General features: G+C 33.6%; 1 protein-coding gene across 1 annotated transcript in view; it reads left to right on the top strand.

Annotated features, from left to right (window-relative positions):
• Nucleotides 1–593: 593 nt before the first annotated feature.
• LOC130455238 (B-cell scaffold protein with ankyrin repeats-like) overlaps nt 594–14,966 on the top strand; it is a 90,097-nt gene continuing 75,724 nt past the window's right edge. The window contains exons 1-2 of the mRNA XM_056803826.1: nt 594–660; nt 1,119–1,258. Of these exons, the coding sequence (XP_056659804.1) occupies nt 594–660; nt 1,119–1,258 (207 nt within the window). The remainder of the gene's footprint in view (nt 661–1,118; nt 1,259–14,966) is intronic.

The raw sequence follows: 14,966 nt of genomic DNA, 5'->3' as shown, positions 1-14,966 counted from the left end.
CCATGGTCAATGGTGTCCTGCTTTGCCTTTTCACTGCATATTGTATGACTAGACTGACTGAATGATGAGCAATACTGAGAGGAGAAAACTGATATTTAACCTTGATCTTCAATGGCACTGCTTCTCTTACAATCAGAGCTGACCTGAGTTCCTGTGGATTTCCCAGAGGAATATTATAAAGGAATCTTCAATGCCTCATGAAAAGAAGTAAGATTAACACTTGGCCATGAAGAGCTCTTGAATGTGCCCAGAGCTTTTATCAAGTGACTAAGACCAGCTCTGATATTTTGTTGATTCATTTGCTTTCCAGACTGGGAGACTGTCATCTACCAGATTCTAGCAAATCATTCTTTGCAGAGGTGTGGATGTGTTTACCATAAAAATGAAAATATCTCAGGTTCTACTTGAAATAATGCCACTTGCAATATTTTCTACTGCGTTGTCCCATCCATGATTATTCTTTCATGGCATTTTCTAAACTATAAAGGCAACTGAACACTGTTGGGTGTTCACACTGCTTTCGTGTTACTCTAATGAGCTTTACACCTGTGTCACTCAAAAGGGTTATCTATATGCTGTTGGTTATGGAGTGAATGGCGCTTAAGGAGCATACACTTAAGATACCCCCACCCAAGGCTTTTCAATATAAGCAACTGGAATGTAAGTTTCAAAAATCTCATTTGCCACTGCTCCTTCCAAAGGCAAACTTAAGAAGCTTGCTTTTAAGGAAAACTTATTTCTACAGATTAATAGCAAATGTGCAATTTCTGATGAATGACAGAGCCTCTTGTGAATTCTGATGCATCATGAGGGCAATTATAGATCATCAGATCCAAGAGGGAGGGTTATTCAGTAGGAGGAAGCATTCTCCTGCTTTATTGTTTTTCTTATTTGAAAAGATGTGTTCTCATGATTCCTAAGGTTTTTAGGCATTACAAGTATGGATTTTCTTTCCAGTCTTTGTGTTGAAGTAAAAGACCCAATTTTAAAGTGTCTTCTAGAACAGCTGTGAAATCCTTATTTCATAGGTCACAAACTTTGCATCTATTCTTCAAGTTACATAAAGATGTGGGCTGTGAATTGTATTTAGTTCCTCATTCTTATTTGTTTTTTATAAGATTTCCCTGCTGGCTCTGTCAATGTGAATGTCTACTGTGATGGAAATATTAAGGCTACAATGGAGATTAAGTATTACACAATAGAAAAGGAGGTTGAACACCCACTCAAAGAGGCTAATGGAGGAGAAGGAACCCAACAGGTAAGTTGACCTCATATAAGGTTAATAATGAAAGAAATAAAAATATGAACATTAGATAAGAGAATATGGAATTCAATACCAAGTTGATAAATAAGAAGACAACTACTGTGGTATCTGGGGGTAGACAAATTAGTTTCCTTAAGTCAAATCTTTTCAAATATTAATTTATCAATTAAAGACAGCCTGTCCATTATAGAGAGATATTATATTTTATCCATTATAAGTCTGCAGTAGAAAAAGGAAATGAGATATATTAGTTAATAGAATGATAAGAGAGAAGGATATGTCATCCCTAAGAAATATACTCTTCTTTATTCAGATCACTGCATCACATAACAAATTGAAAGACCAATCAGTTACCACTGAATTGGACTCAGAAGATGGCTCAATCACATAAGAAAATCAAATAAATGATTTTACTATGTTAACATAATGATTGTGTTTTTTGTGGTGGAAAAATAAAGTTGAATCATTTAGAGAACTGAAACCAGCAAAAGAATAATATTCCTCATGGTTTTATCCCTCTACATTTTTTCTGTTTGAAACCCTGAGTCACTTTGTCTTTTGTTGGTTCTGTGGCTCCAAAATTTATTTGAAGGGATTTTTTTTTATGGTTTGGGGGTAGTATATTCAGGAGAGCTGGTTGTGTTTCTTACTTCAACATATTGGGTGGCAAAAGCAGAATGCTCTTCATAGTTTTATAATTTACTAAACCCAAGGATAGGTATTGGTAAAAAATTTGGTGGGTGAAAATTATTGTAGAGAGTGTTCAAATATTAGTATAAATTCTAAAAACCTTGAGCAGGGTTTTTAGGGAGGAATCAGGGTAATCTATGGATTTCAGGGAGGGCATCTGTCATTTTCTGGCCAAAGACTCCATGTAATTTGGTAACAAAGGATCAAGTTGAAAAGGCTTATTGAGGAGGTCTCTATATACATCCTTCCAACATAGTTTCTTTTCAATCTTCTGGGATGATCAGGTCCAAGAATTCCAGATGTACATTGGGAAGCTGCTAGAGTTGGAGTCCAAAGAATTCTATTTGAATCCCATCTTTGCCACTGTGATTTGGGGCAAGTCATTAAATCTCCCTGAATCTCACCTCATGCTGCTCTAATATGAGAGTACTGGAGTTGGATAAGGTATCTTATAATCATGGTCCTCTGATCATATTGAGGCTGTGATTTTATTCAGTATTATTTCCATTTGAAATTTTTTAATTTTTTTGAGCCTGATGTAATAAAGACACTATAGATGTCAGACTTGCATAACTTGACAAAGAAAGGCCTTAAGTGAACTTAAAGGTAAGCTTACAAATGTGTTTTGCCCTGAAAAGGAGTTTAGTTGAATTTAATTGTGTTATTTAGATTGCAATGCACCCAGGCTATCAATCTCAATTCTACCTTCATCATTTCATACATCCATTCAGCTATTATGTCACGCTGAGACTTCCTCCATATTTTACATTTGCCCATTTCTCTACTCATATGGCTACCAGTGTTGTTCAAGTTCCCATCATCTCTCACATAAATCATTTAGAAGGTAATAACTACTAGTCACCTCCCTTTCTAGTCCATATTTATTTCTTGTTTACTATAATATTTCCCTCATTACAGGTGATAAAAATGTTTAATATTTGTTTTTAAAATTTTTGCATTATAAATTCTCTCCCTCCATCCCCAACTTCTCCTTGAAATGGGAAGCGACTTGATTGATGTTATACGTGTGTGAATATGCAAAACGTAACTCCACATGGGTCAGAATTACAGTCCATATTTCACACTGACATCAAAATGACATTTCTAAATCATGAGTTTGACCATGTCATTTCCTTACTTAAACAAGTTCACTGACTCGTCATTTGAACCTACAATATTTAAACATACAAATTCCTTCAGCTCTCATCTACCTTTGAAGAAATATTTCCTATTACTCTCACATCACATGTTCTGTGGTCCAATCCTACTCACTTACTTGCCAAGCCTCAGACATTGTGTCTCCATGCCTTTGTGCAGATTGTCTATCCTTCCTGTGTATTCCCCTTCCAACCTCCATCTCTTAGAGTCCCTAGCTAATTTCAAGGTTCAGCCCAAGTTATTTTTTTCACATGATGCCTTTCTTCATCCTCCTACCTTCTAGCTGTCACAACATTTTGTAATAATTAGTTCTGCTCTTGGGACAATATAATGGTCCTCAATGTCCATGAGAAAGCCAGTTTATTTTGGACAAAAGTTGAGTTCAATCACAATTTCTCTTAATTTTTTAGTTAGAAAACTTCTAAACATTAGGGCAGTGATTGAACTTTCTGCCTAACTTTACATTTATATCCATCTCTTATTAACCCCTGGAATCTCATGGATGAGGCAAAATTCAAGTTACTGGGAATGTATGAGTAATGAAGCAAGATTTTAGTGATTATGGAAATACAGACAAGAAAGGAAATTAGGGAAAGAACTGACCTATTTACTAAAGAGTTCCCTAAGTCCTTCAGTAGGTGGGCATACTTGGTAGCATCAGATCAAGGTTTTTTTTTTTTTCAAAATAGCTTTAGAACTTATGGCATATTTTATCTTTTCTTCTCTGCCGTAGCTCATTTCCTTCTTATTTTTCTCCCTTTCTAAACAATTCCTAGCTGAGCGCTCTATGACCCTATTCATTTCTTTCTACTTCCAGACACATAGAATTACTATCTTCCCCTGAAATAATAATAATTAGCATTTACTGAGAACTTTAAGATTTGTGAATTCCCTGTCAATCACTTGGAAGTTTACATTGCACAGTCCTTTTGCAAACTTCCTCTTCCTATTACAGTACTATCATTAACCCTGTTTTATACATAAGAAAACAGACTGAGAAATTAAGTGACTTGCTCAAAGTAACATAGTCAATGCATGTGAAATAAGATTTGAACTCAGATCTTCTTGACCAGCATTCTGTTCACTTGTGTGGCCAGATAGATCTCTGTCCCTTTCTTCCTTTTACACAAATGCCTTAAAACTCCTCCAAATCTCTCAAACAAAGGTGGTATCCTGACTCTGTTCCCACATAGTTCTAATCTATTGACTCGATCAAGAAATATATTCAACTTAACAAATGTAATTATTTTTGAGGGGATATAGTAATTAGTGGAATCCCACCCTTATACTGTGATTCTGGATCAATCAATAAGTATTTATCAATACTTAATTCTAGTGCCTCTCTTCTGTTATTTCCTATTTATTCTGTATATTTATCCTCTATATAGCTTCCTTGGATTTTATCTGCCCACTATATCCCCAGTGTTTAGAATAGTGCCTGGCACATAGTAGGCATTTAATTAATGTTGACTGAGTGATTAATTGAAAAGCCAAGGACTGCTAGGATGGACATGCAGATATCAAAAATGAAACCATCCCTACTTGCAGTGAGTTTTCATTCTAATGAGTGAGATAAGAAGTTCAAAATAATAGACAACCGAAATATAAATGTAACTAATATATATACATATATATACAAAGTAGTCTGAGAGACAATTGAGACTTCATGTAGAAGATGGTGCCTGAATAACTTCTGAGACTAAAGATTTTATTTTGTTCCCAATGCTGATAGATTGACTGAGCATTCTCTTTTAAGGAGCCCTGTAGTTAAGTTGAACAAAAATGGTAAGAATGTCTCAGGAAAGGACAGACATGGAAGTATCATTTATTCCACAGGGTTGTTTGAGTGCCCTCGACACAATGTCTATATTGTAACTGCAAAATAAGAACAAAAGTAATAGTGCATGTTTGTAATGCAGACTCATTTTCGGGTGACAAATTTGCCTTATCTTCTACCTTAGGCATTCCATTTATAACAAAAACAGCTATAACAAAAAGATTAATAAAAATGATCCATGGTGTTATTGCTATTCTTTTTAAGCATCAAGGTAATTTTCAAATTCTTGTTTTGATTTTACTTTTGTTCTTGGAGAGGGAAATATGCCTTGAAGAATTATGATGAAATGTACTTGATAAGCCCTGAACAAAGTAATTGTAATTTGTAAAATGTATATTGTACTTAATTTTTTACAGCTCTTTGGTGAAGGTTAAGTAAAATGAATGCCTTACACAGTCCATGGGCAAGTCATTTAACTTCTGCTTCAGTTTCCTCAACTATACATGGATCTAATGGTAGCACCCACTTCACAGGGTTTACTGTGAAGATCAGATTATTTGTAAATTGCTTAACACGGTACCTGGTACATCACAGACAATTAAAAATGCTTATTTGCTTCCCTTCTTTAGTTACGACTGTAGCAAAAGCCACCATGTGCATACATCCCCAGACCTCTTCCTGCCATTAAGAAGACTTTGGTCATAAAGAGGAAACTCATAGATCAATTGAGGTTGCTATAATCAAAAAAAAAAAAAGAATTCTCTTTCTAGCATGAGTGTAGCTCTAGGGTAGCAGAATTCTTTTTTTAAAGCCCTTATATTCTGTCTTAGAATTAATAGTATACATTGGTTCCAAGGCAGAAGAGTGGTAAAGGCTAAGCAATGGGGTGTTAAGTGACTTGCCCGGGGTCACACAGCTGGGAACTATCTGGAGCTAGGTTTGGACCCAAAGATGTAATATATCCAGTCCTACTCTGTCTGAATTAGTTCAGAGAATGTTTCTAAGTGACCTAAAGAATTGTTGATTTGAGTGCTTCCATATCCCAAGGAGTCCAAAGAGGCTGGGACCTCTTGTCATTATTCCTGGCAATTGAGCAACCTAGCTACCCCAGAATAGCAGAATTCTTACAAGTCTGCTTTAATTTATGAATCATATCATACATAGCAAGGCAAATTAACCCCACCTCCCAGGTTAGAGAGATTGGAATTTAAGACTACATTGAAAGACCCACACTGCACTAAATGTTGTAGCCCATTTATTGTTCTTTACTGTAAGGCAACAAAAAGAGAATAAGAAGAACAATTTTGTTTCAGAACAAAAGTATTTCTATATTTACTTAAAGTGTTTATGTATATGTACATAAAACATATTTATATAAATTGCTTTTGTATATATATATATTATATATACTTAAAGTACATTTGCATGGATAGAGGAAATTATAGTAAATTGTATTTAAAATATTGCTTCAATTGATATACTTACTTTGCCTTTCTAGCCTAATAAAGTCCAACTTATTCAACCTAGAACATATTTGAAAAAGCAATCTATGCTTTCATTGACTAATATAACAAATATACATTAAATTCCTACTATGTGCAAAGTAAAGCAACTGAAAAATGCCCTCAAGGAGCTTACATTCTATTGGTGGTAGAGACTAAAGGCTCCAAAAAAATCAGTTCTTCAGAATTCTTCAAGAACTACACCAAGAGAAGGAGACACATTGTTAATGATATCTTGCTAGGGAAGGAAAGGCATGACATCAACCCAGTATCTTTGGTCTCTTTTTGATCTGGAAGCACTTGAATCTACAATCCTTCAGGTCACTTGGAACCCTTCTCTTAAAGAATCCAGCTGGAAGAGCATTCTCTAGGTTTGAATTTGTGAGCATTTTTATTTTTCCTGGACAATGGCCATGCCCCAACCAAGAAGGACCAGTACTGGATCTCCTCATAGGCTGTCTTGTATACTTCTTTTGTGGATGGATTCCTTCACATAAGAATTGTATAAACCTAACTTCTAATGTTCCCCATTATCTTGTGGAATGGAAAAATTGTTTAGAAATGATATAGACTCTCTTGGTGGTAGAAGGGATTGCTTAGAAATAATATAGTGTCTTTAGGGTGGATATTTCTGATACTCATTTAATTCTTATTTAGTTACTATGTAGTGATATATATGTATGCATGCCTGCATCTTTAAATGTCACCTAGTTGAAGGATTCAGACATTTTGGAAATAGGACATAAAATAATCATTTTGTTAAAGAAGAGAGAATGGCACTGAAAAAATCATATACGGTATTTACTGTGTGTTTTTATTTGTGCAGGGAATTCCTAGTAGGAAACTGGCTCTAAAAACATAGAGCATCAACAACATAAAGGTTTAGCGCATTTTCAGTGGACACTGCAAGAAAGAATTATTTTTCCAAGCCTGTATAAGTCAGATGCAAAACTTGAACTGAAGTCTCTGACTCTGAGAGTGGCTCCTTATGTACTCAACTCTATGACTTTAAGGGGGGAAAGCATCAGTTACAAAGCAGATTTATAAGGCGAACCCTGTAGATAAAGCTCTAACTGGGGCCAGTAATTTATAATGAAAACTAGCATCTCTCTAGTTGAAATGGTATTAATATGACAGGTACCATTGGTTTTATTGTAAGTTTCATTTTTCTGGGTCATGCTGGAAATCTAAAAATCAGTACCATGAGACTTTCCATAATCAATTAAAAGCTACTGTGTACAGTACCTCACAACTGTTCTGTGAATTCAAGAGAAGGAATCGTAATGATAAATATGGTTTTGTTGTTGTATTTTTAATGAGGCACACTAGCCCTTAGAGCTCTCTTCCTACACTGGCTTGTCATCCTTGCATCTTCCTATAGCTCTTTACCCCTTGAAAGGGAAATGATAAATAGGAATACACTAGCCACAGATGGGTACAACTTCAGAAGTGTCTCACTCCTATCATTCTTTGAAAGAATTGGAAGAAATGAAAGCATAGTTTAAGAAGATCATTAGAATTCTCATCAAGTAGTAGAAAAAGAAGAAACTTTTATTTAACTTGGGTAATTAAAGCCTTTGAGACTCTCATCCTATTTAAAAAGCCATCCTGGGGCAATAGTGAATTATCTTGGCAAAGCAACAACCAGATACAATATACTAAAAATATTAAAGCAAAAGGCTAAAATCAGATAGCAATTATTGATCAAAGCCGCAGCTTGTTATCATCCTATTCTTTTAAGGAAAAAAATGTCCTAGGACGTATGTAAGCTCAAGGAATATTCTTTAGTCAGATTTCTGCATGAAACTTTAGTTTTATGTTATATAGAACCACCATTTTGAAATTAATGTATTTTAAGATCCATTTTCCTTCATTTTACATGCATTTATTTTCTTTTTTCAATACATTTTATTAATATATTTTCATTTAAATTCACACAGATTTCCTCTTGTATCCTTCCTCATTCAGAAAGTCATCATGAATGAACAAATATATAAAAATAAAAAACAGAGAAAAGGAAAAAATTCACCAAAATGAATCAATAACATAAAAATTTTGACATAAATGTCAATATTCTACATGCATAGACCCCCTATCTCTTCAAAAGTATATGTAGAGGATTTTTCTTTATCTCTTTCATGAGTCAAAATTTTTTCTAGGAAATTTTATATGATTCATTTTCAGTTGTTTTCTGGTAGTTATTCTTTCCATTTATATTATATCCCCCTTCCTTGTTTTCCTGGCTTAGCTTACCTTACATCAGTTCTTATGTTTATTGCATGCTTCTCTGAGGTCATGATATTACAACCATTCATTTTTAAGCTAAAGTGCTTATTTTTGTAAACCAGTGAGGTATTTTCTTTAATTGTTAAGCATATTTTCTATGTAAATGTGTGTGACATTTCAGCTGACATTTTGAGAAATGGCATATTCTGGATAAATGAAATTCCAGATTAGTCCATTTGTGCAAGGAAATTACTTGGGGCAAGATTACCTTTATGTAAGGCTGTAAATTAGGTAGTTTTATAGGTGAATCATTCATTTATTCACCTGGGTCTCTTGTCACTCAATAAGAAATGGGTAAAGATCCATCAAATAATATAACTGATAATCTCATACTGGTCATGGTAGAAAGAGTGCTAGATTTGGACACAAAAAATGGGTTTAGATCTGTCTTTTTTTTAAGTATATAATACCTACTATAAGCCAGGCACCATGCTAAGAGCTTTAAAAATATTTTCACATTTGATCCCCACAAAAACCCTATGAGGCAAGTGCAATTATTTTCCCCATTTAACATTGAGGAAATTGAGATATAAAGGTTAACTGAAAATTTAGGTTAATATGTATGAATAAAATGAATAAATATAATATGATGACCTCAGAGAAGCATGGAATAATTAGACATATGTAGGTTAGTAGTCATTGCTTGATTCAGTTGACAGTTGTTTAATTGACTAATTGATCATACAATCAATAAATGTTTGAAGATTACAAATAACAATGAAATTTCTACGTCCATTCCCTATGCTTATTTTCTGGTTCTACAATGTATGCAGTTAAATCAATCTAATTATTCACAATATTTTTTTAAAATGCTGTTTAACTTCAATTTAGTATCCTCTTTGCCCAATGTCTTGAACATAAAAGGGCTAAATACATGGTTACTGAATTAATTTAACTGAGTTGCCTTTTTGGAATGGACTAACCTTCAGACTTATACAATTCTTCAAAATTACTTCAATTCATTTCAATTCAATTCAACAAAAATTACAAAATGTTTACTCTGTATTAAAACAAAGAAAAAAATGTGACCTCGCATTGTGACTAACAAATTTATGTTTGAAATTTTAAAAAGACTGGTTTAAGTCTAGTCTGTGACACATGCTAGCTCTCTGACACTGAGCAAGTTTGTACCTGAGGGTTGTTCAGGCAATATTTTCTGATTATGTATTGTAATAGAGTTGCTGATCTGCCTTGAGGACAGTATTACCTCGAGTATCCTATCCCCATGAAACTATGATCCTCTAGTGTCCCCCAAAGTACAGAGTACTATGCTATACACTAGGAATATAATAAAGGAAAAGTATATGGTTCCTCTCAAATAATTTATAAGAAATCCCCTAGAAAATTTGTTTATTTATATGATTTTTGCCTGAAAGAATTCTATTTCCTCAGCACTGGTTGACAAGGTGCTCTGTAGATATGCAACAAAGATAATTTTCAAGGGAGAAGATCCCAGCATCATATATCTAGAAATCATTTAGTCCAAACATCTCATTATAAATATAGAGAAGTTCAAGTCCAGAGACAACATGGATAACCACTGGGAGGCATCGCTTAGCATGGAAAGGAACCCTGAATGGGTTTGAATCCCACTTTGGCTAATGCTATATCTTTGGACAGACTGAAAGTGGGTATGAAATCAGAGCACATATGTGAAAAGAGAAATGAATCATTATCCATCCACATACACATATGTTTGTATTTATACTTATACATATATATGTATAAATACATACAAAAATACACATTATAATTAACTAGGTGGTACAGTGGCTTTGTGCTGAAGTCAAGAAGACTCATGTTCCTCACTTCAAATCTTGTCTCTGACATATACTAGCTGTGTGATTCTAGGCAAAGAACTTAACCCTGTTTTCCTCAGTTTCCTCATCTATAAAATAAATAATCTGGAAAAGGGAATGATAAATCACTCCAGTATCTTTGCCTTGAAAACCTCAAATGGGGTTATGAAGAGTTGAACATAAAATAAACAACTAAACAACGATAGATAGGTAGATAGAAGACTAGATAGACAGATGGACAGACAGACAGATGGACAGACAGACAGATGGGCAAACATGAATGGATGGATGATGGATGAATGGATGGATATACATGCATGTTGTATATTCTTTAAATTAAGTGAAGATAGGAGTAAAAGAGAAAGAAGGAAATGTTTCTATAAAACTGTTAGTCATTTTCCTTATGGAAATTTGGATGAGTAAATCATATACAAATCTACAGTGAAGCATTCCACATCCACCTCTGAAATCAAAGTACAGATGTGAAAAATGAAGGTCCTTTTTGTGTAGGCTTTTCTTCATTACTCAAAGTCCATATACTTCATTCCTGATGTGTTCCACCCACAGTATTTCAGACTTGCTTTACCCTAGAAATCATAATAAGTTATGTGTCTGTTACATAAAAATGTCTGGGTAAGATTTGGATTCGCTTTAAGAGTCAAAGGCAATTGCAATTTTGAACAGAAAAAAAAGTCATCATTCTTCTCAAATCTTGTAATTTAAATGTTGTCCTTCTAACCTTTAAATAAGTACAATAATACTTAAAGGCATAGAGAGGGAAATAGGAACATTCTGACTTATTTAGGGATTGACTGTCCCTAAATAGGATAAGGATTTATAGGTTATGAATTATATATATCATTTGTCAAACCTTCTCTTCATCCTTTCTATAGCCTGCAATTTGATATTATAAGGAACTCTTCCCTCACCTTCCCTATTCACATGATCTGAAGAAGTGGATAATTTGGGAACTGGGATCTCTTCCTTCAATTTTATTATTTGTTTGCTAGTTTTGATGGGAAATGTGGAATGTGAAGAAAAGAGTAAAACTACCCTTGCCTGAAAGATATTTTTGGATTATCTTTGGATATATATGGGGAGACACAGAGGCAGACATAGAGAGAGAGAAGAAAAAGAAGATAAATATCTAAAGACATAAATATATCTATTGCTTTTGGAATCTTTCTATGGTATCTTTCTGGATATCATAGAGAGATATCTATAAATATTTATTGTATTCAATAGCTTTCTATCATATCCTCCTAAATGTCTTAGAAAGATATCTATTGTATATGCTATCTTTCTGAATATCTATAGATATCTTTCTGTCTATCATCTATCTATCTGATTTTTAGAAGAAAAAAAGAGAAATGTATTCCTCAGACATTTCATTTAAGGATTAGAGGATGTAGGCAAATTATAGAGACTTTTCAATTTATCCAGAGTATTATGTCTTCACTTGATATAGATGATACCTGATTATGGTAGTAAAAATAAGACAAAAGAAGACAAAAGACTGGCATAGGAAAAGAGAAGGGACCTATACCACATCCTCTACCTAAATCTTGCTTATTTTTTACTATTTATTTAGAAATTGCAAAGTCAGCTCCTCTTCCCATTGCTTAAACAGGCAGAATAATTGTAAGGGGAAAGAAACAAATTCCTAAGTATAATTGTGTTTAATAACTAATAATAATTTTTATTTTGTGTTGTCTTTTGTCCATTTCTTAAAAAGTTTATTTCATGAATTATCTCAGGCCTCTTCATAGTTTCTTTGTAGTCATTCAGTTATTTTCAGTCATGTCCAACTCTTGGTGACCCCACTTGGGATTTTCTTGGTAGAGATTTTGGAGTGATTTGCCATTTTATTCCCAGTTCATTTTACATATGAAGAAATTGAGGCAAAGAGGATTAAGTGACTTGCCCAGGGACACACATTTAGTAAAAGTCTGAGGTTGGACTTGAACTAAAAAAGATGAGTCTTCCTGACTCCAGGCTGAGCCACCTAGCTTCTCCAAGCCTGATATATTCAGCCATATTTAAAATACAAATATAAATGTCTCTGATACTCACCTAGATCTTTAACTTGTCCCCAACTCATACTGTTTTCTCTTTTTCACCTTTTCCCCTATGTCTTTACACTACATTTTAAGGGTGATATAGATAATATTTTTGTGCCTTCCTTTTGTGCCCAAAGTTCCTTAACCTTTTCATGTCTTAGACCTTTTGACAGTCTGGCAAAGCCTATGAACTCCTCAGAATAATATATTTAAATTCACAAAATAAAATATGTAGTATTACAAAGTAAATTAATTATATTAAAACACCTAAAATGTTTAAAATAAGTTCCCAAGTTAAGAACTTTTGCTTTAGCAGTTTAAAATGCAGTCACTCAAAAATGCTTCCTGAAGTTGAAAGATGCATCTGTTTTATTACCTGATGTCTTAAAGAGGGAGCAGATGGTTGTTGCTGCTAAGTATATTAAAACCACTTCTAAAAGGAGGAAAACAAAAGTAAATAGGGTTTTTGTAGTCATAACTTCTATGAAAAGAGAGAGAGAAAATATTTCTTTGGCAGGAACCAAACCAAATCACTTATGGACTACTTAGGATAGCAGAGTTGGGAAAAATTGTGAATTGAAAGTTGATGGTTTGTTTCCTAAACTGTTATTAACTTTGCTGAAACTGTTTTGCTAACAAAATAACCACAAAAATGACAAAATATACAGTAAAAGAAATAGGACTTCTCATATATAGGAGATTTAAATAGTGATCTTCTGGTATTTGAAGGTAAAGACTATAATCTTTGTGGTGTAACTTTTTTTGCAAGGTAAACTATTATCTCAGAGGGTCCTACAATTAGGAGACAATCAGATTATAATGATCACTTTCATTGCTTCATATTTACAGTGCTCAGCTAATTTTATACATGTAACCAGCTGACAAATGAACTCATGTCAATCAATCTGCTTCCTGTTATGTACTGATTAAGATACCCACTGGGACCCAGACTCTGTTAGCCCAATGCTGCTCCCTAGGGACTCCCAGCCTCTAGTTTCAAATAGCAAAAGAAGAGGTAAAACAGTAAAAAGGCAAAAGTGGAACTTATACAGAGTAAAGAATTGAGAAAGAAAAAGAAAGACAAAAAGGAAGAGAGAGGCATATAGGGCATAAATATTTTTTCATAATTTCATGTTTCATAATTATATAGTAAGGAGACTAATGAAAGATATTTTTTTTCCTTTTTCCATCTTTTTTTATTGAGAGGTGCATGAAAGAAGGATTATAACTAAGAACATGTCCTGAAGAACCCAATCGAGGAGTTTCCAAAGTAAATTGAAATATTATTGATATTGGAAATTCTAAGCTCTCTAAACTTGTTATAACTGAAGATAGTTGATGTTTATTTTTTGTTTTACAGGTTGAAGTAACTATATAAAATATATTGCATACTTTTTTGAAATTATTTTGCCATAGTAAGTAGTAAACATTGAAAAAATTGTTTTGTTCATGCTTTGCTTGTACAAACTAAATAACAATTAATTTTATGATAACTATGTTTTTCTTTACTCTTTAGGGTTAAAAAAAATCTTCAATCAATTGAACCAATTCTGGTTTTCTTCTCTAACTGCACCTTTTTCATTCTCCTATTAATTACCTATTACTAAGCTGAATGACATATTCTACAATGTTTTCATATCTTTCTTTATTTCTTTGAATTTCTAGATTTCTTATTTAGGGTTTCAGTCCCCTATAAGAATTTACTAAGTCTTTCTACTACACCATTTCATTTCTGTTTTTTTATAAATTCTTGTGGGTTGGTCCATGGGGTGCTTCACATATTCTATTATTAATGTTCTTTTCCTAAGTTATTTTTAGTGTCTTTTGGAGAGCGATATATACTCAATGTAGAGTTTTTTTTTAATTGAGTAATTATTTTAATCATGTTTTCTAAAAAGAAAAAAACTTCTAGAATGAGCAGAACATTCAACAAGCAAACATTCTTTTTTATTTTTTTTTTATTTTTCAATTTAGTTTATTTGGCTTTTTAATAAAACATTATTTTATTTGGTTATTTCCAAACATGATTCATTGGAAACAAAGATCTTTTTCTTCTCCCCCCCCACCTCTCCCATAGACGACGCATGATTCCACTGGGTTTCAGATGTGTTCTTGATTTGAACCCATTTCCCTGTTGTTGGTATTTGCATTAGAGTGTTCATTTAGAGTCTCTCCTCAGTCATATCCCCTACACCCCTGTAGTCAAGCAGTTGCTTTTCCTCGGTGGTTTTACTCCCACAGTTTATCGTCTGCTTGTGGATAGTGTTTTTTAGATCCCTGCAGATTGTTCAGGGACACTGCATTGACACTAATGGAGAAGTCCATTACCTTCGATTGTACCACAGTGTATTAGTCTCTGTGTATAATGATTTCCTGATTCTGCTCCTCTCACTCTGCATCACTTCATGGAGGTTGTTCTAGTCTCCATGG

This window comes from Monodelphis domestica, chromosome 6 (genome assembly GCF_027887165.1).
Source record: "Monodelphis domestica isolate mMonDom1 chromosome 6, mMonDom1.pri, whole genome shotgun sequence".
NCBI lineage: Eukaryota > Metazoa > Chordata > Mammalia > Didelphimorphia > Didelphidae > Monodelphis > Monodelphis domestica.
Note: the sequence above shows the minus strand (reverse complement) of the source record. Positions and strands in the feature narration are given on the sequence as shown.